This window comes from Bos indicus x Bos taurus, chromosome 16 (genome assembly GCF_003369695.1).
Source record: "Bos indicus x Bos taurus breed Angus x Brahman F1 hybrid chromosome 16, Bos_hybrid_MaternalHap_v2.0, whole genome shotgun sequence".
Classification (NCBI taxonomy): Eukaryota; Metazoa; Chordata; class Mammalia; order Artiodactyla; family Bovidae; genus Bos; species Bos indicus x Bos taurus.
Window position 1 is genome coordinate 42875577 of NC_040091.1, and position 22177 is coordinate 42897753.

General features: G+C 43.7%; 1 protein-coding gene across 1 annotated transcript; it reads right to left on the reverse strand.

Annotated features, from left to right (window-relative positions):
* Positions 1-465: 465 nt before the first annotated feature.
* RBP7 (retinol binding protein 7) lies at positions 466-21313 on the reverse strand. The gene is made up of 4 exons (XM_027564083.1): positions 21207-21313; positions 6851-7029; positions 6304-6405; positions 466-695 (listed from the first exon to the last, which is right to left on the reverse strand). Exons 1-4 carry the CDS (start codon positions 21277-21279, stop codon positions 645-647), a joined length of 405 nt encoding a protein of 134 aa, XP_027419884.1. The 5' UTR covers positions 21280-21313; the 3' UTR covers positions 466-644.
* Between the last annotated feature and the right edge of the window lie 864 nt (positions 21314-22177).

Consider the following 22177-nt stretch of genomic DNA (forward strand, 5'->3'; position numbering starts at 1 on the left):
TTCTGTGAATGAACCTGGTTGTACATATCTGCTTAATACAGGTCGCCATCTTCCTATTACTTTAGGGACAAAAATCTCAGCTCTTTACCCTAGCATTCAAGATACTTCACAGTAGAGCCACTGACTGTCATGTCAGTTACCCCTGCCATTTCTCCCCACCCTATCCCACCCAACACACCCTAAGCTACAGCTAAAGTAATCTTTTCAGTTCTTTAAACATTCCTCCAACTTTTGACTAGGGTGCTCCCTGATACTTCCTGCTAACATTTGCTTCAGGTCCCAGCTTAAAGATCACTTCCAGAAATACCCCAGGCCCCTACCACCAGTTGCCCACCCCCTGGAAGGTGGGAATTACAACTTGTTCATCATTGGTGTGTCAATGGTGTGCCTAGAAGCCTTCCAAATATTTCTGAAAATAAGGAGATACATTAAAATTAGAAGGAAAAAGTCAGAATCATTGGACAGGTTTATTGAAGCTGAGAATTTTTCTCACAATCCAAATGGCTTCTGGTATGGGCTGTGTGACGTCTCTTTGATCACAAGGCCCCATCCACCAAACCCCAACAGATCATTCCTGTCCTGTTCACTATGGAATATAATTCATCAAGCTCTCCCCACATGTGGACTCTGCTGTTGGATACAGATCAAGCTCTCTGGAATGTCTGCTTGCACACTTGGCCTTCACAGAACAGTTCCTAGGGATAGGGAAGAAGGGAGAACAGAGATGAGTTGGCATATAGTCTATTATTATTGGGGCTTTCCCGATGGCTCAGCAAATGAAGAATCCACCTGTAATGCAGGAGACATAGGACACTCGGGTTTGATCCCTGGGTCAGGAAGATCCCCTGGAGAAGGAAATAGCAACCCACTCCAGTATTCTTGCCTGGAGAATCCCATGGACAGAGGAGCCTGGTGGGCTTCAGTCCAAAAAGTAGCAAAGAGTCAGACATGACTGAGCAACTGAACAGCAGCAGCAGCTGTTATTATTATTAGTCATACTTTTGACACCAGGTACATGGTGTCTTTTCCAATCCCACATCTCCAACCCTGTTACAACAAATTGGACAGCCAACAATTTAATTTAGTTTGGACACTGAGGATCAGAGCTAGTGTAGACCCCACAGGTCAAGGGCTTAGTCTCATAAGATTGCTCCTACTTCAGAAATCAATCACGTCACCCATATATCTGACTGATCATCCCATATCGAGGATTCCCACAACTCCCTTCTCAGGTTCAATACTTTGCTAGAATGGCTCACAGAAACACTTTTTGCTTATACTTACAGGTTTATTATAAAGAATGTAACTCAGGAACAGCCAAATGGAAGAGAGGCATAGGAGAAGGTATTGTGGTGGGGGTGGGAGTGGGGCATACAGAGCTTCCATGACCAGTCTAGCCGAGCTCCCTTCCAGCACTTCTATGTCTTCGCCAACTAGAAAGTTCTCTGAACCCCTTTATTGTTGTTCAGTTGCTAAGTCATGTCCAACTCTTTGTGACTCCATGGACTGTAGCACACCTGGCTCCTCTGTCCTCCACTATCTCCCTAATTTTGCTCAAATTCATGTTCATTGAGTTAGTGATGCTATCTAACCATCTCATCCTCTGTTGTCCCCTTCTCCTTTTGTATTCAATCTTTCTCAGCATCAGGGGCTTTTCCAATGAGTCAGCTCTTCACATCAGGTGGCCAAAGGATTGGAGCTTCAGCTTCAGCAACGGTACTTCCAATGAATATTCAGAGTTGATTTCCTTTAGGATCGACTGGTTTTACCTTCTTGCAGTCCAACGGACTCTCAAGAGTCTTCTCTAGCACAGCAATTCGAAAGCATCAATTTTTCAGTGTTCAGTCTTCTTTGTGGGCCCAACTCTCTCATCCACACATGACTATTGGAAAAATCATAGCTTTGACTATGCACACCTTTGTTGGCAAAGAGATGTCTCTGCTTTTTAGTACACTCTCCAGATTTGTCATGGGGCTTCTCAGGTGGCACAATGGTAAAGAATCCACCTGCCAATGCAGGAGATGCAGCAGATGTGGGTTTGAACACTGGGTCTGGAAGATCCCCTGGGGTAGGAAATGACAACCCACTCCAGTGTTCTTATCTGGAAAACTCCATGGTCAGAGGAGCCTGGGGTCCAGTGCATGGAGTCAGACATGACTGAGCAACTGAGCATGCACACACACAGAGGTTTGTCATAGCTTTCCTTCCAAGGAGCAAACGTCTTTTAATTTCATGCCTCCAGTCAGCATCCACAGTGATTTTGGAGCCCAGGAAAATAAAATCTGTCGTTGCTTCCAGTTTTTCCCCTTCTATTTTCCATGAAGTGATGGGACCAGATGTCATGATGTTAGTTTTTTGAATATTGAGTTTCAAGCAAGCTTTTCAGTCTCCTCTTTCACCCTCATCAAGAGGCCCTTTAGTTCCTCTTCACTTTCTGACATAAGGGTGGTGGCATCTGCATATCTGAGGTTGTTGATAATTTCTGCCAGCAATCTTGATTCCAGCTTGTGATTCATCCAGCCCAGCATTTCACATGATGTACTCTGCATAGAAGTTAAATAAGCAGGGTGACAATATAGCCTTGTCTTACTCCTTTCCCAGTTTTGAACTAGTCAGTTATTCCATGTAAGGTTCTAACTATTGCTGCTTGACCCACATACAGGTTTCTCAGGAGACAGGTAAGGTGGTCTGGTACTCCAGCCTCTTTAAGAATTTTCCAGTTTATTGTGATCCACACAGTCAAAGTCTTTTGTGTAGTCAATGAACCAGAAGTAGATGTTTTCCTGGAACATCCTTGCTTTCTCCATGATCCATGAACTCATTTATGTAAAGGTTTTTATGGAGGTGTCATTACATAGGCATGATTGCTTAAGGTAATGGTCAATCTCTAATCCCTCGCCCCTCACCTGAGTTCAGGGGCTGGGCTGAATGTTCCAACCTTCTAATCCTACCTTGATCTTTCTTCAGACCAGCCCGCGTCCTGAAGCTCTCTAGGGTCCCCAGCCACCATTCATCTCATTAGCATACAGAAGATACTCTCGTTACTCTGGAGATTCCAGGGATTTTAAGAACCAGGTACAAAGGCCAAATATTCATTGGTTTTCATTATATCACAGCTTATAAAAATCATAAGCCTCACGATGAAGGTAAAAGATGAGAGTTGAAAAATCTAGCTTAAAACTCAACAGTCAAAAAACTAAGATCATGGCATCTGGTCCCATCACTTCATGGCAAATAGATGGGGAAACAATGAAAACAGTGACAGACTTTATTTTCATGGGCTCCAAAATGGTGCAGATGGTGACCGCAGCCATGAAATTAAAAGACACTTGCTCCTTGGAAGAAAAGCTATGACAAACCTAGACAGCATATTAAAAAGCAGAGATGTTACTTTGCTGATAACTGTCCATATAGTAAAAGCTAGGGTTTTTCCAGTAGTCATGTACAGATGTCAGAGTTGGACCATAAAGAAGGCTGAGCACTGAAGAATTGATGCTTCTGAACTGTGGTGTTGGAGAAGACTCTTGAGAGTCCCTTGGACAGCAAGAAGATCAAACCAGTCAATCCTAAGGGAAATCAATTGTGAATATTCATTGGAAGGACTGATGCTGAAGCTAAAGCTCCAATACTTTGGCCACCCAATGGGAACTCACTGAAACTCACTGAAAAAGCCCCTGATGCCAGGAAAGATTGAAGGCAGGAGGAGAAAGGGACAACACAGGATGGGATGGTTGGATGGCATCACCGTCTCAATGGACATAAGTTTGAGCAAACTCCGGGAGATGGTGAAGGACAGGGGAGCCTGGTGTGCTGCAGTCCATGAGGTTGCAAAGAGTTGGACATGACTGAGCGACTGAACAACAGCAACGATAAGAATCATCCCACGAATGTCCTTAAACCAAGGGTCCTTCTGCCGCCTGCTTGGGCAGAGTTCTTGGACATGCCAAAAAAGGATGCAGCAATTTGAACATTACTTCTTACAGCCACATAATCTGAATTCTTAAACATCTTTGTATTTCCTTTGTAGTTCCATACTACATTTTTGTGATGGTAAGTTTCTTAACTTTGTTTTTATTGCCAGAAGAGTGTGAGATTTGTCCATCTAAGAATCAGAGTATCTTCAATCCCTTCATAATCAAAGACCACCACCTCAAAGGCCACCCACACTTTAAGAGCTCTAGTTTTGTTTTCATGGATCTGACCTAGATTTCACATGTACATTGGGACCAAAAAGGCGTAGAGTTGAAAGCACACATTCTTGTCAGACCTAGATTTGAATCTTCACTCTGCATCTTGGGGAATTTCTAAACCTCAATCTCGTCATTTGTAAATGGGAAAAAAATAGTGTCCCTGTCACAGGATTGGTTTGAAGACTAAGTCAGAAAATGCACTCAAAGGATTTAACTAAGTAATTGCACACAAAGTCATCATTCGAAAATGTAAGCCATTGTAATACACATATATGGCAAGAAGGAATTCTCATTTTAAAAGCCATAATTAGCCTTTATGCACAATTTTATACTTTATAGATTATATTTAGAAATTATTGATTAGGTTGACTTATAACTTGTATGGTCTTGGAGTGCTGGTGGCTTAAGAAATTGATATACCCCTTTTGGAAGTGAATAAGGCAACAAAGTAGCAGGAAGCAATGATGTCTGGGACAACACTGATCCCCTCTGTAAGTTCTTCCTAAGGAAATAAATGCATGGCTGCAAAAAGCTCTATTTATGTGAATTTAAGAGACAGCAGAAAACACTCTGAAACAATATTTCTGGACATTGCAATTAAGAAAACATTTTACTAAAATGAAAGTTCATGAATCTGATGGAATAGTACACAGCTGGTTGACTACCTTATTATATGGTTTCAACTAACACAAAATGAATGCAACAGGACAATTGTTAGAAAGTTAGAATATGTTTTTCTATTAAATGAAAAGTCAGAATACTCTCACAGACCGGAAGGCAAGACATCAAATTGAAAACAGTTGTGTTGGGATGGTAGGATTGCTGGTCACGGTTTCCTAACCTCATTTTAAAAATAAGAACATTTAACAACAACAAAACAAACAACCCAACCTGAAAATCGGCAGAATGCCTAAATAGACATTTCTTCAACGAAGACATACAAATGGCCAGTAGGCACATGAAAACATGCTCAACATCACTAATTATTAGAGAAATGCAAATCGAAACTACATGAAGTACCATCTCACAAAAGTCAAAATGGCCATCAATAAAGTCTACAAATAACAAACGCTGGAGAGGGTGTAGAGAAAAAGGAACCCTGCTACACTGTTGGTAGGAATGTAAATTGGTGCAGCCACTATGGAAAACAGTATGGAGGTTCCTTAGAAAACTAAAAATAGAATTACCATATGATCCAGCAATCCCACTGTTGGGAATATATCCAGACAGTACTATAATTCAAAGAGATACATGCACCCCTATGTTCATAGCAGCACTATTCACAATAGCCAAGGCATGGAAACAATCTATATGTCCATTGAGAGATAGATGTACAGATAAAGAAGATGCAGTACATATATACAATGGAATACTACTCAGCCATAATAAGGAACAAAATAATGCCATTTGCAGCAACACGGATGCAACTAGAGATTATCCTACTGAATGAAGTTAAGTCAGAAAGAGAAAGACAAAAGCCATATGATGCCATTTGTATATGGAATCTAAAATATGACACAAATGAGCTTATCGATGAAGCACTCACAGACAGAAAACAGACTTGTGATTGCCAACGGGGTAGGGATGGCGATGGAGGAGGGATGGACTGGTAGTTTGGTGTTAATAGATGCAAACTGTTATGTATAGAATGCATGGACAACAGTGTCCTACTGCATAGTACAGGGAACTACATTCAATGTCCTGGGATAAACCATAATGGAAAAAAACATAAAAAGAATGTGTGTATACATACACACACACACACACATATATATATATGTGTGTATATACATACACACAATATATATATGTATGTATGTATATACATACACACACACACACACACACACATATATATATGTATGTATGTATGTCTGGAGGAGGGCTTGGCAACCCACTCCAATATTCTTGCCTGGAGAATCCCATGGACAGAGGAGCCTGGTGAGCTACAGTTTCTAGGGTCGTACAGAGTCAGACATGAATAAAGCAACTTAGCGCACATGCACGCATGAATGTATGTGTAACTGAGCCACATTATTGTACAGCAGAGATTCACACATTGTAAGTCAACTATTTCAATTAAAAAAATAGAGGAACAAAATAGGGCCAGTACCAGGTGGAGTTGGTCCCCTTCAATCCAATGGGTCCAGCCTCTGTTCTTCTTTTCCCCCTTCTGCACACAGGTGAGTCTGTCATTGTCCCAGGTGACCAAGCTCTGCATGAGGGATGGGAGAAAATACTGATTTGCTCTGGCAGCATACTCAGATATGACTAGAGAAGATGTCAAGGACCTTGCAAAACTAAAAGTCTATGTCATGACTTTAATTTTTGCCTTGCAGGCTTCCCTGTTGGCTCCGTGATAAAGACTCCACCTGCCAATGCAGGAGACACAGGTTCGATCTCTGGTCGGGGAAGATCCCACATGCCTCGGAGTAACTAAACCCATGCACCACAACTGTTGAGCCTGTGCTCTAGAGACTGAGCGCCACAACTACTGAGCCCACGTGCCTTAGAACCTGCGCTCTGCAACAAGAGAAGCCACCACAATGAGAACGCTTTGCACTGCAACTAGAGAGTAGCCACGACCGCCACAACCAGAGAAAACAGCCCACATGGCAACAAAGACCCAGCACAGCCAAAACTAAATAAATAATTTTTACCTTGCATTTTCTGTTATCCACGCCTTTGTTATCCTCATCAAATTCTTCTCCAACTTTAAATTTCACAACATAGTTCCTGAAGGTGCTGTTCGTGTGGATGGTAAAAGAATCCCCATTCTGTTCAATCACTTTCTGTGGCTTCAGCATCTTGGCTATCTTACGAGTGGCAAAGTCAATATCTTAAAAATAATTTTTTATAAAGAAAAGACATTTAAACATTTACTTGAGACACAAAAGTTAAGGATTTGGCAGCTGTCCTCAAAATCATTGCATCTGATGGCTAGTGTTTCTCAGGGTTTTGGTATAGACAGTTCCCATTCAGTGGCTTTGAACGCATTATGAACTAGAGGTAAAGGCTGCTTATTTTGTTTATTTGCTTTAATATTTATTTATTTGGCTGCCTTGAGTCTTAGTTAGCAACGGGCGGGATCTTCAATCTTCGTTGTGGCATGTGGGATGTTTAATTGTGGCATGCAACTCTTAGTTGCAGCATGTGGACTCTAGTTTCCTGACCAGGGATTGAACCAGGGCTCCCTGCATTGACAGCACAGAGTCTTAGCCACTAGACCAGCAGGTTAGTCCCAAGGTTGCTATTTTAAATAGAGAAAAAGTAAAAGTCATTCAGTCGTGTCTGACTCTCTGTGACTGCATGGACTTATCAGTCCATGGAATTTCTAGGCCAGAATACTGGAGAGGGTTCCCTTCTCCAGGGGATCTTCCCAACCCCAGGACTGAACCCAGGTCTCCCACATTGCAGGCAGATTCTTTATCAGCTGAGCCACCAGGAGGCAAAGTGCAATTTTAGCCAGAGCTGAGGGAGGTGACAAAATGAGTGATGAGCTGTGCAGATCTTGGGGGGAAAGAAGTGTAGGACTGGAGAAGGAAATGGCAACCCACTCCAGTATTCTTGCCTGGAGACCCTCGTGGAGTCTGGTGTGCTACAGTCAGAGGGGTCACAGAGTCGGACACTACTTAGCAACTGACCAGCAACAGCAAGTGTACAATAGAGCTCACTAGAACTCTCAGGAAGTGCATGTCAGATGGTCTCAGGAAACTTCAGGAGCCTGAGGTGGCTGGAGAAGAATAGGGAGAATGAGGAGGAGGGGAGGACCTAAAGATGAGATTCAGGGTAGCATAAGGGACCATCGGGCTTTAATTCAGAGCATGATGGATTTGGATGGGAGCCACTGGAATATTTAGAGCAGGTGACATGATCTCATTGGCAGGCAGCCACAACTGCTGGCTTGTCATCCTGAACATTCCTATGAGTCACGGGACATGGTTCTCCTATTTAGGGAATGTCCTGTTCATGTAGAATGAAGTTTCAGGAATCATTTCAGAGATTTATGTACTTCATTGCAGATACCTTGGTCCCAGAATTGTCCCTGTTTTAACTTGTTTGCCTAATAGATTCATTTGTTTCTGACATGACTGGCCCTCAGAGCTGGGTGTGCTTTTCAGGGCTGGGTGCCTCACATCTCCATTTCCAGCCTAGAAAACGTGGCCAAGCCCTTCACAGGGCTCCATGAGTATCGCATTAGCCCCTGCCCATTTCTTTTTTTTTTTTTTTAATGTATTTTTTGGCTGCACCACACAGCTTGCAGGTTATTAGCTTCCCCAAACGTAGGCTTGAACCCCAGGCCCTCAGCAGTGAAAGTGCTGAGTCTTAACCAGTGGATCACCAGGGAGCTTCCAGTTCTACTCATTTCTAAGCTCGATGATAGTCTGAATGTCCTTGTCTTAAGAAAGCTGTTTATTTTTTTTGCTTCCCTGGTGGTCCAGTGGTCATGAATCTGCTTTACAATGCAGGGGACACCAGTCTGATTCCTGGTCCAGGAAGATCCCACATACCACAGGACAACTAAGCCCCCTGTGCCACTACTACTAGCCTGTATTCAGCAGTTAGTGAAGTTTGTGTGCCCTAGAGCCCGTGTTCTCCAACAAGAGAAGCCACTGCAATGAGAAGCCGGCACATTGCTGCTAGAGAGTAATCCCCACACACCCGCGTTCTCTGCAACTAGAGAAAGTCAATGTACGATAACAAAGACCCAGTGCAGCCATAATATATATAAATAATTTTTAAAAAGCTATCTATCTGGAAAAAAAAAAGAAAGAAAGGCTTTCTTAGAATGAAATAATATCATTCATTCTATCAATTTGATAGAATGAAATAATATCAAAAATAATAATTTTTGGTATATTGTCACCCTGCTTATTTAACTTATATGCAGAGTATATCATGTGAAATGCCAGGGTGGATGAATCACAAGCTGGAATCAAGATTGCCAGGAAAACATCAACAACCTCAGATATGCAGATGATATTAACCTAATGGCAGAAAGTGAAGAGGAACTAAAAGAACATCTTGATGAAGGTGAAAGAGCAGAGTGAAAAAGCTGGCTTGAAACTCAACATTCAAAAAACTAAGATCATGGCATCTGGTCCCATCACTTCATGGTAAATAGATGGGGAAAAAATGGAAACAGTGGCAGATTTTATTTTCCTGGGCTCCAAAATCACTGAGGACAGTGACTGCAGTCATGAAATTAAAAATGCTTGTTCCTTGAAAGACAAACCTAGACAGCATCTTGAAAAGCAGAGACCTCACTTTGCTGAAAAAGGTCCATATAGTCAAAGCTATGCTTTTTCCAGTAGTCATGTATGAATGTGCTACGCTTAGTTACCCTTCGTGTCTGACTCTTTGTGACCCCATAGACTGTAGCTCACCAGGCTCCTCTGACCATGAGGATTCTTCAGGCAAGAATACTGGAGTGGGTTGCCATGCCCTTCTCCAGGGTATCTTTCCAACCCAGGTATTGAACCCAGGTCTCCTGCATTGGAGGCTGATTCTTTACCATCTGAGCCATCAAGAAAGGCAAGAATACTGCAGTGTGTAGTCTATCCCTTCTCCAGGTGATCATCCTGACCCAGGGATAGAACCACATTGCAGGTGGAGTCTTTACCAGCTGAGCTACCAGGGAAGCCCATGGATATGACAGCTGGACCATAAAGAATGTTGAGTGCTGAAGAATTGATGCTTTTGAACTGTGGTGCTGGAGAAGACTCTTGAGAGTCCCTTGGATTGCAAGGAGATCAAACCAGTCAGTCCTAAAGTAAATCAACCCTTGGAAGGACTGATGCTGAAGCTGATGTTCCAATACTTTGGCCACCTGATGGGAAAAGCTGACTTATTGGAAAAGACCCTGATGCTTGGAAAGACAGGGCAGAAGGAGAAGGGGTCGACAGAGGATGAGATAGTTGGATGGCATTATTGACTCAATGGACATGAGTTTGAGCAGACCACGGGAGACAGTGAAGGTAGGAAAGCCTGGCATGCTGCAGTTCATGGGGTCACAGAGTCAGACACAACTTAGCAACTGAACAACAACAACATCATTTGCAACATATTGGATGGACCTAGAGATGATCATACTAAATGAAATAAGTCAGAAAGAGACACATACCATATGATATCACTTATTAATATATGTGGAATCTAAAATATGATATAAATGATCTTATCTATGAAACAGAAACAGACTAACAGACATAGAGAATACACTTGTGGTTGTGGAGAGGTGGGGAGTGGAGAAGGAAAAGATTGCCCATTTGAGATTAGCAGAAGAAGCTGTTATATATAGGATGGATAAACAGCAAAGTCCTACTGTATAGTATAGGGAACTATATTCAATATTTTGTGATAAACCATAATGGAAAAGAATATAAAAAAGAATATATACATATATTTAACTGAGTCACTGTTATACAGTGGAAATTAACAGAATATTGTAAACCAACTTTTTTCAATAAAATGAAAAAAAGCTTTTTAACCTAGAATTCTAGTTTTTAGCATGAAATGCAAATGATCCAGTCTTTACTTATTTTCAGGAATCTTTAAACATGGAGGCTAAACCCTTCAAATATTTATCTGATTATTAATATGATCAAGCCAAATTTAAAATAGTTATCACTGACTTTCCTTAAACCCTTTTCTTTATGTATAACAAAAAACAAATAAGAAACCAAACTTGAGATGATTATATCAATTATGCTTTTACAATCAGTGAGATGATTTGTTGCTAGTAAATTTAAAACTGGTACTACCACATTATAAGACTGTCACTTAACAGATTGATGGTTGCAGGCTGGCCTTTTTAAAGATCAAAATTTAAACTAGCTTAAGTTCTGGTCATTTTCTGCCAGGTCAACACTTACCATGACCTCAGTGACCAAATTGCTCATAAGGCTTTTGTCCAGGTCAAACCATGCTTTTCCACACCATTGATTTTTTAAGTAGGAAGTATGACATTCCAGCAGATGGAAGTGAAGTGGAAGTCACTCAGTCGTGTCCAACTCCGCGGCCCCATGGACTATATAGTCTATGGGATTCTCCAGGCCAGAATACTGGAGTGGGTAGCCTTTCCCTTCTCCAGGGAATCTTCCCAACCCAGGGATCAAACCCAGGTAACAATCTAAATGACGCACATACCATTATAAGTGTGTGAGCGTATACATTTTAGGGCAGGATCTCAAAGAGGCCAACACAAACACATACTTTTCTAAACTTCGTCTGTTCACATTAACCCTTCATTTCAAAGCCACTTCTTTTTAAAAATTTTTTAATTTTTATTTATTTATATTATTTGGCTGTGCTGGGTCTTGTTGTGGCATGTGGGATCTTTGCTTGAAGCATACAGGATCTTTTATACATATATAACTGAAACTTTTCATTAAAAAAATTTTATAGTTTGTGAGTGACAAAATGAACAGTGTGTAATGTGGTGTGACCAAAACTATGTTTTAAAAGTTCATTCATACACAGAGTTTAAATCTCAGGTAAAAAAATAAAAAATAAAAAACAGCCACTTAATAGTGTCAAATTTTTATCCCATTACACGTGAATATTGTGTCAGATTTGATTAATTTGTCTTACAGCAAGATCTTTAGCTGTGGCATGTGAACATGCAGCATGTAAGATCTAGTTCCCTGATTAGGGATTAAACTCAGGCCCTCTGCCTTGGGAGCTCAGTCTTAGCCACTGCACCCCCAGGGAAGTCCCCCAAAGCCACTTCTAATTTTGAGGCAATGTGGGTCTTGGAGCCAAGAGAATATGGGCTTTAAATCCCAGCTTATTCAGTGACCTTCAACAAGTTGGTAACATCCTTGTGTTCTCATGTTCATGATGAGATTAAAGGGAAGTCCTGGTCAAGATGGTCAAGCTCTGTAGGCATTAGCTTCCTTCCTGCCTAGAGTGTCATACCCTGGGTCATCCTTGGCTATTGTGGGACCCACCAAGAACTCCCAAATCTGCAGCCAACTTCTCCAGACTATAGAACCCAAGCGAACTTTCTTCAGCGTCCAAAGGACAAGTTGCCTTTCTTTTCCCTTCGATTTGGCAGAAGCTAGGAAAGAGCAATATTGTTGGATCTGCAGGATCAGCTCTACTCAGAAAGGAGTTATTTCCCTCCTCAGAAGAGATGCTGGCTGGGACACATTGAAACATGGGACACATTGAAACAAACTCTGTGGGGCCCGCCTCATTGCAAATCTCTTCTGTGTCTTTCCTTTCTTTTTTGTAGAAAATAGACTTCATTCAGCTTCCCTGGTGGCTCAGACAGTAAAGAATTCACCTGCAGTGCGGGAGACCTAGGTTCAATCCCTGGTTGGGAAGATTCCTTGGAGGAGGGCCTGGCAACTCACTCCAGTATTCTTGCCTGGAGAATCCCGTGGATAGAGGAGCCTGGTGGGCTATAGTCCATGGGGTTGTAAAGAGTCAGACATGACTGAGCGACTGGAAATCATCAGTAAGTTCAGGGGTTTTGAGCATGAACGACCCATTCTCCTTGCTTGGCACTGCAATAAAGCTTTCTCTGCTCCAAACTCTGAAGTTTCCATTTATTTGGTCTCACCATCATAAAATAAAAGTCATAGTTTATGGCAAGACAAGGGAAATTTAAACAAAAATTCTTTGCCTTTTGGCCTTCCCCTCCACCTCCCTCCCCACCACACTGTGTATATGTGTGCATACTTCTGATTCAGTGAAACTTCTGATTCAATGAAACTATGAGCCATGCGGTGTAGGGCCACCCAAGATGGACGGGTCATAATGAAGAGTTCTGACAAAATGTGGTCCACTGGAGAAGGGCATGGCAAACCACTTCAGTATTCTTGCCTTGAGAACCTCATCAACAGTATGAAAAGGCAAAAAGATATGACACTGAAATATGAACTCCCCAGGTCGGTAAGTGCTCCATATGCTACTGGAGAAGAGTAGAAAAATAACTCCAAAAAGAATGAAGAGACGGAGCCAAGGTGAAAACAATGCCCAGTTGTGGATGTGACTGGTGATGGAAGTAAAGTCCAATGCTATAAAGAACAATATTGCAGAGGAATCTGAAATGGTAGGTCCATGAATCAAGGTCAATTGGAAGTGGTCAAACAGGAGATGGCAAGAGTGAACATCAACATTTTAGGAATCAGTGAACTAAAATGGACTGGAATGGGTGAATTTAATTCAGATGGCCATCATATCTACTTCTGTGAGCAAGAATCCCTTAGAAGATATGGAGTAGCTCTCATATTCAATAAAAGAGTCTGAAATGCAGTACTTGGGTGCAACCTCAAAAATGACAGGATGATCTCTGTTCGTTTCCAAGGCAAAACCATTCAATAACACAGTAATCCGAGTCTATGCCCCAACCACTAATGCCAAAGAAGCTGAAGTTGAACAGTTCTCTGAAGACCTATAAGATCTTCCAGACTAATGCCAAAAAAAGATGTCCTTTTCATCATAGGGGACTGGAATGCAAAAGTAGGAAGTCAAGAGATACACGGAATAACAGGCAAGTTTGACCTTAGAATACAAAATGAAGCAGGGAAAGTCTAACAGAGTTTTGTCAAGAGAATGCACTGGTCATAGCCAACAGCCTCTTCCAACAACACAAGAATTGACTCTACACATGGACATCACCAGATAGTCAATACTGAAATCAGATTGATTATATTCTTTGCAGCTAAAGATGGAGAAGCTCTATACAGTCAGCAAAAACAAGACCAGGAGCTGACTGTCGCTCAGATCATGAACTCCTTATTGACAAATTCAGACTGAAATTGAAGAAAGAAGGGAAAACCACTAGATGATTCATGTATGACCTAAATCAAATCCCTTATAATTATACAGTGGAAGTGACAAATAGTTTCAAGGGATTAGATTTGATAGACAGACTGCCTGAAGAACTATGGATGGAGGTTTGTGACATTGTACAGGAGGCAGTGGTCAAGATCATCACCAAGAAAAAGAAATGCAAAAAGGCAAAGTGGTTGTCTGAGGAGGCCTTACAAATAGCTGAGAAGAGAAGAGAAGAGAAGCGAAAGGCAAAGGAGAAAAGGAAAGATATATCCATCTGAATGCAGAGTTCCAAATAATAGCAAGTATCCATCTGAATGCAGAGTTCCAAATAATAGCAAGGAGAGATAGGAAAGCCTTCCTAAGTGAACAATGAAAAGAAATAGAGGAAGAAATAGAATGAGAAAGACTAGAGATCTCTTCAAGAAAATTTAGAGATATCAAGGGAACATTTTATGCAAAGATGGGCACATTAAAGGACAGAAATGGTATGGGCCTAACAGAAGCAGAATATATTAAGAAGAGGTGGCAAGAATACACAGAACTATACAAAAAAGATCTTAGCAACCCAGATAACCATGATGGTGTGATCCCTCACCTAGAGCCAGATATCCTGTAGTGTGAAGTCAAGTGGGCCTTAGGAAGCATCACTACAAGCAAAGCTAGTGGAGGTGATGAAGTTCCAGCAGAGCTATTTCAAATCCTAAAAGATGATGCTGTGAAAGTGATGCACTCAATATGCCAGCAAATTTGGAAAATTCAGCAGTAGCCACAGGACTGAAAAAGGTCAGTTTTCATTCCAATCCCAAGGAAAGGCAATGCCAAAGAATGTTCAAAGTACTGCGCAATTGCCCTCATCTCACATGTTAGCAAAGTAATGCTCAAAATTCTCCAAGCCAGGCTCAATAGTACGTGAACTGAGAACTTCCAGATGTTCAAGCTGGATTTAGAAAAAGCAGAGGAACAAGAGATCAAATTGCCAACATCTATTGGATCATTGATAAAGCAAGAGAGTTCCAGAAAAACATCTATTTCTGCTTCATTGACTACACTAAAGCCTTTGATTGTGTGGATCACAAAAAAACATGGAAAATTCTTAAAGAGATGGGAATACCAGACCACCTTACCTGCCTCTTGAGAAATCTGTATGCAAGTCAAGAAGCAACATGGATGCTTCATCAAGCATCAGACATGGAACAACAAACTGGTTCCAAATTGGGAAAGGAATTCATAAAGGCTGTATATTGTCACCCTGTTTATTTAACTTATATACAGAGTACATCATTCAAAATGTCAGGCTGGATGAAGTACAAACTGGAATCAAGACTGCCAGGAGAAATATAAATAACTTCAGATATGCACATGACACCACCCTTATGGCAGAAAGCAAAGAGGAACTAAAGAGCCTTTTGATGAAAGTGAAAGAGAAGAATGAAAAAGCTGGCTTAAAACTCAACAGTCAAAAAACTAAGATCACGGCATCTAGTCCCATCACTTCATGGCAAATAGATGGGGAAACAATGGACACAGTGACAGACTTTATTTTCTTGGGCTCCAAAATCACTGCAGACGGTGACTGCAGCCATGAAATTAAAAGACGCTTGCTCCTTGAAAGAAAAGCTATGACCAACCTAGAGAGCATATTAAAAAGCAGAGACGTTACTTTGCCAAGCAAGGTCTGTCTAGTCAAAGCTATGGTTTTCCAGTAGTCATATATGGTTGTGAGAGTTGGACTATAAAGAAATCTGAGTGCCAAAGAATTTATGGTTTTGAACTGCGGTGTTGGAGAAGACTCTTGAGAGTCCCTTGGACTGAAAGGAGATCCAACCAGTCCACCCTAAAGAAAATCAGTCCTAAATATTCATTGGAAGGATTGATGCTGAAGCTGAAGCTCCAATACTTCGGCTACCTGATGGGAAAAACTGACTCACTGGAAAAGACCCTGATGCTGGGAAAGATCGAAGGCAGGAGGAGAAGGGGATGACAGAGGATGAGATGGTTGGATGGCATCACCGACTTGATGAACATGAGTTTGAGCAAGCTCTGGGAGTTGGTGATGGACAGGGAACACTGTTGCAGTCCATGGGGTTGCAAAGAGTGGGACACCACTGAGCGACTGAACTGAACTGAAGTGAAAGCTTGGACTCTGCCCCAATTCTCTCTGGAATCTCCTCTGCTCAAGTCCCTACATGAATAGCTTAAAAATTCCCCAATTTTGCCGTTCAAGGAGACACTGCTTTGAGAAAGATCTCCACTGTTGTCCTTATTTGCTTTAAGTAATTATAAATCCTTTCTTCTCCTGGTATTTGGCTTGGTTGTTTCTCTTGGCTGTATGCCCACAAAGAGGTGAATTCGGTTTTCAGGTGACACTACGAGATCTCTTGGGTTGTACTTTAGACACTCTTAGAATATCAAATCTCATCCTACCACCTCTAACAAATAGGGCATCTAACAGAATTCAGAGGCTGTATAGCTTTGATTCTATTACCAACAATCAATGGCTAGTTCTGGGTTTCCAGTTTGGTGCTCTGCTGTACTAACTAGCCTCTCTATTCCAGAAATCCCTAGCACACTTATCTTTCTTCTGGGAAACAGACTGCAAATAAGAATTAATGTGTTGTCTGGATCCAGTATCTTTCTGGAACCAGAACCAAACATTAAAAAAGGAGTCGTGGGACTTCTCTGGTGGTCCAGTGGTTAAGACTCCATGCTGCCATTGCAAGGAGCACAGGTTCAATCCCTGGTGGACAGCTAGGCTCACACAGGCCACACAGTACAGCCAAAATAAATAAACAAAATTAAAATTTTTAAAAATAGGAGCTGTGAGGCAGGATATAAATTCAATACTATTTGGTTTAATCCTCTGTGAAATGGGTTGGATGATAAGTGAATACAGCTAATGTAAATAAGGGCTTCCCAGGTGGTACAATGATAAAGATTCTGCCTTCCAGTGCAGGAAACACAGGTTTGATGGTTCAATCCCTGATTGGGAAGATTCCCTGGAAGAGGAAATGGCAACCCTCCAATATTCTTGCCTGGAGAATCCCATGGACAGAGGGGCCTGGCAGGCTACAGTCCCTAGGGTTACAAAGAGTTGGACACAACTGAAGTGACTTAGCATGAATGCACACAATATAAATAAATAGAGCCTCTGTTAGCCTCTAGGATCTCATACAATGGTAGATAATGGATAAATTTCTACAGAAATCATGAAAAAAGAAGTCTCAGACAAGGAGTCACAGCATAACGTACAGAAAAGTAAGACAGTATTGGAGACAGGTGAAGGATTTCACGAATACACATTTGAAAAACACTGATTACAACAGTCAGAAGGCGGCTTTGCAATACTCAACAGGCTTAACAAAAGATGTTTCCACACACTTGAAACAGTCACCCTGACTCCATTCCCTGTTTTCTTCTCTAAGAAATTTGCTCTAAAAGCCATCAGATCAGATCAGTCGCTCAGTCGTGTCCGACTTTTGGGACCCCATGAATCGCAGCACGCCAGTCCATCACCAACTCCCGGAGTTCACTAAGACTCACGTCCATCGAGTCAGTGATGCCATCCAGCCATCTCATCCTCTGTCATCCCCTTCTCCTCCTGCCCCCAATCCCTCCCAGCATCAGAGTCTTTTCCAATGAGTCAACTCTTCGCATGAGGTGGCCAAAGTATTGGAGTTTCAGCTTTAGCATCATTCCTTCCAAAGAAATCCCAGGGCTGATCTGCTTCAGAATGGACTGGTTGGATCTCCTTGCAGTCCAAGGGACTCTCAAGAGTCTTCTCCAACACCACAGTTCAAAAGCATCAATTCTTTGGCACTCAGCCTTCTTCACAGTCCAACTCTCACATCCATACATGACCACAGGAAAAACCATAGCCTTGACTAGATGAACCTTTGTTGGCAAAGTAATGTCTCTGCTTTTCAATATGCTGTCTAGGTTGGTCATAACTTTCCTTCCAAGGAGTAAGCGTCTTTTAATTTCATGGCTGCAGTCACCATCTGCAGTGATTTTGGAGCCCAGAAAAATAAAGTCTGACACTGTTTCCACTGTTTCCCCATCTATTTCCCATGAAGTGGTGGGACCGGATGCCATGGGAATAACTAAAAAGAAAGCACTGCAAGGCAAAATTCAAAGCCATGCCCTGATCTCTAACACTTTACCCTCCACAAAGATGTCCGATACTAGCCAGAGAAACCAGGGAAGAAAGCACTTATGAGGACTTCTCTGGCAGTCCAGTGATTAACAACCCATAAACTCCCAATATAGGGGCACAGGTTTAATCCTTGGATGGGGAACTAAGATCCCACATGCCATGGGTTGTGACCAAAAACAACCTCCCCACCAAAAAACCACAAACAATCAGAAAAATAAAGCGCTTATGATCACATGTCCCCACTAATTTGAGGGTGAGGTGATAAGTAAATTATCAGGGCTTACTACCTTTAGGAAAAACAATCATTAATTCCTTCTTATGAATTAGAAACAGAGAAGAAATGAGATTCAGATTACGGGTAGCAGAATATGCCACCCCAAGATATGCCACTTTTTCATATTGAATATTTTGAAATGAAGGTCATGGGAAAGCAGAAAAGCCCTGCCCTCCCCCAGAGCAGGACATAATTTTGTAAACATGTCCCTGCTCTCCCTGTACCAGGTTGGACAGAAATTAGGGACACAACTCTGAACTCCTATCAGTCTAGAGATGGCACCAGAAGAATTTACATAACAAACTTTACTAACTCGTTCTTATTTACCATTAGTTCCTGCATGTATTTATCTTCCCAAAATTTGTCACCCCTGGAATCACAAAGCCCTTTGTCTTATCACTTCTCTACAGAATTATTACTCTTTGCTCAGGTGCCATATAACTTCCTTTTTTTTTTCTTTCTTCTTCTTTTAAAAAAATTTTGGCCACACCTGGTGGCATGTGGGATCTTAGTTCCCCAACCAGGGATCAAATCCATGCCCCCTGCATTGGAAGTCGAATCTCAACCACTGGCCCACCAGGGAAGTTCCCTCAGCTCAGGTTCTAACCACTCTGAGACACTCATCGCTGAATGCTCCTGAGTGTATTCACCATGCATGTGTTAACAAGCTTCTGTTTGTTGTCTTGTTACGCTGTCTCTTGGTATAATTTACAGGGTCCCAACCAATGAAACTAAGAAAGGTAGAGAAATAATATTTTTTTCCTTGCCTATACGGTTTCTGTCAGTATGAATCTGATTTAGCTTGAGAAGTTCCAGGCATCCCTGCTTAGTGTGAGAAAGGGAGGATAAAATCCTACCATAGGTTGGGAGATCTTACAGACACACTGGAACCTTAGAATTGCTGTTCAGTCACTCAGTCATTTCTGACTCTTTGCAACCCCACAGGCTGTAAGCCTGCCAGGCTCCTCTGTCCATGGGGTTCTCCAGGCAATAACACTGGAGTGGGTTGCCATTTCCTTCTCCAGGGGATGTTCCCAACCGAGGGATCAAACCTGCATCTCCTGTGTTGGCAGGCTGATTCTTTACCACTGAGCCACCTGGGAAGCCCAGAATGGTACAGTCCAAAATGGCTAAAATACTTGATTTTATGTTATTATTATTATTATTAGGCATGGTTAAAAGGAAAAAAAAAAAAAAAGGACCACCTGCTCTCAATTTGCAGATGGAGAAACCCAAGCCCAGGTCAGATAATGTGGAAGAGGAGCCAGAGCAGTCCCCAGTCCCCCAGACTTCCGGAAGCTCCGGCCCGATCAAAAGTGCCCCTGATCAGGGACTTCCCTGGTGAGCCAATGTCTAAGACTCCATGCCCCCAATACAGGGGGTCTGGGATCCATCCCTGATCAGGGAACACGTCCCACCTGCCCCAACTAAGACTTTGAATGCTGCAACTAAAGATCTCACATCTTGCAACTAAGCTTCAGAGCAGCCAAATTAAAAAATAAAGTTCAAAGAAGATGCCCTATCTCCTTTCACCATTCCGATAGCCTTCTCAAGTTCTGCTGGCTGGTAGGGTAGCCAACTTCCACTTGTGTCCGTTGAACATTAGAAACATGGCTAGTCCTGGCTTGAGGCTTAAAATGAACTCCTATTTAAGAACAGCAACACAAAAAGGTGCCTCTGATTGCTGTTATTTAGTCAGAAGCATGAGCGGGTGCTCAGAACCACCAACGCTGACGAATTAAATCACCAGCAGGAGGAACTGAGCATCAGTACCAAAGGGAAGCATTCTACCGTCACGGCAGGAAAGAAACTTAGCGGATCCCGCCGCCCCTCTACATCCCCTGAGGCCCCTCCCATACTTCCTCCCTGCCAGGCAGGGGAAAGTGGAAGCAAACCCTCCAAGCACCGACCCACAGTCCTCCTGGCTGGAATTGGGCCCCGGGGTTGGGGTGAAGAGGTAGCGGCCTCTAAAGGGTCTGGGTTTATTAACCCCCGCCTTTCGATGAGAAGAGGAAACCAGAAAACTAAAGATTTCAAACGTGTCTCCAGAACTCTAACCCGCACGAGAGCCGCCGGAGGTCGCGGGAGGGGCGGGGGGCGAGGGCGGGGCCGGAGGCCAGGCTCGGGACGGTACTCTGGGGCCCCGGAATCTGCGTCCCGGAGCATCTCCAGGGGGCGCTGATGCTGCGGGCCGGGACCTCCCCTGGACTCGGGGATTCCCTCAGCCCGTTGCCCAGAAATCCGCGTTAAAGCGGCCACGGGGCGAGGATCTACCGGGAGGGGCTTCGGGTCGGGGCGCCTCCCCGACACCCATGGGGAACCCCATCGTGTCCCCGACTCTCCCTGCGAGGTGGCCTACGCCACCGTCGCCCCCACCTGCTTGGGAGTCCGCGATGGGACAGGAGCCGTGCCGCGTGGACCGGGCACTGGCGGACAGAGGAGAGGACAGACAGACTGGCGAACTGGGAGAGGAAGGATGGGAGGGACCAGGAGACGGCCGGACGCGTGGAGAACAGGGGGATGCGGGAGACCAAAGGATGGGGGGACAGGCGGCTGGACTGAAGGACTGGCAGACGGACGGAGGTGGGAGACCGACGACAGTCAGACGGACGTTCAGGGGGACAGAGGATAGACGAAGGTGGGGAAGTGGGGGACCCGGAGAACCCGTAGTAAGACTCGGGGGACGCACGGATGCAGGTGAGGGGACGCAGGGAGTCGGACCAGCATGCCAGCCCGGCGGCCTCCGCCCCGAACTGGACGCGTGGCCGAGCGGAGGCTCCGCACGGCCCCTCCCGCCTACCTAGGGCCCGCATGTAGCCCTCGACGTTGTCGCTGCTGAGCAGGTTCCAGGTGCCGCTGAAGTTGGAAGGCATGGCGGGGCTGGGGACAGCACTGGCCGGGGGCAGTGGGGACTGGGAGACCTATCTCTGGCCGGGGAGGCGGGACCAGCAGGACCTCGAGGGGACAGAGCGGGGAGGGGCCATGCGGGGAGCGCTGGGCACAGGCCTCCTGGAAATCTGGTCCACTTCCAGCCTCCTTGTCCACACGCTCCTGTCCTCTTCTGCTTTAACTCCAAAGTGGACATACCCCACACCAAGATCAGAGCTACACTTTTTTCTCTGCCTACATGTTAATATGCCTTTCCCAGGTGGCTCAGTGGTAAAGACTCCACCAGCAATGCAGGAGACACAGGAGACACGAGTTAAATCCCTGGGTTGGGAAGATCCCCTGGAGAAAGAAATGGCAACCCACTCTAGTATCCTCGCCTGGGAAAGCCATTGACAGAGGAGCTTGGCAGGCTCCAGTCCGTGGGGTTGCATAGTTGGATATGACTGAGCCCACGCACACACATTAATAACCAAGAGATCTCCTTCAAATACATGGCATGGATTGCTGGGTCAGCTGCAAATAATATACCAATAAATCCAGTGCTAGTGGTCTCAATAAATAGGCGGTTATCTTCCTTACCTATCAAGCTGTCCTGGGATAAGTGGCAACTCCATGACATAGAAGTGGCATCTCTGGACTTCCTTGGTGGTCCAGTGGTTAAAACTCCACCTGCCATAAAAGGGGACATGGGTTCCCTCCCTGGTCCGGGAAGATTCCATATGCCATGAGCCATTAAGCAGGTGTGCCACAACTACTGGGCCCCAACCCTAAAGACCATGCTCTGCAACAAGAGAAGCCACCACAAGGAGAAGCCCACACCCCGCAACTAGAGAGTAGTCCCCCGTTCCGGAACTAGAGAAAAGCCTGAGCACAGCAATGAAG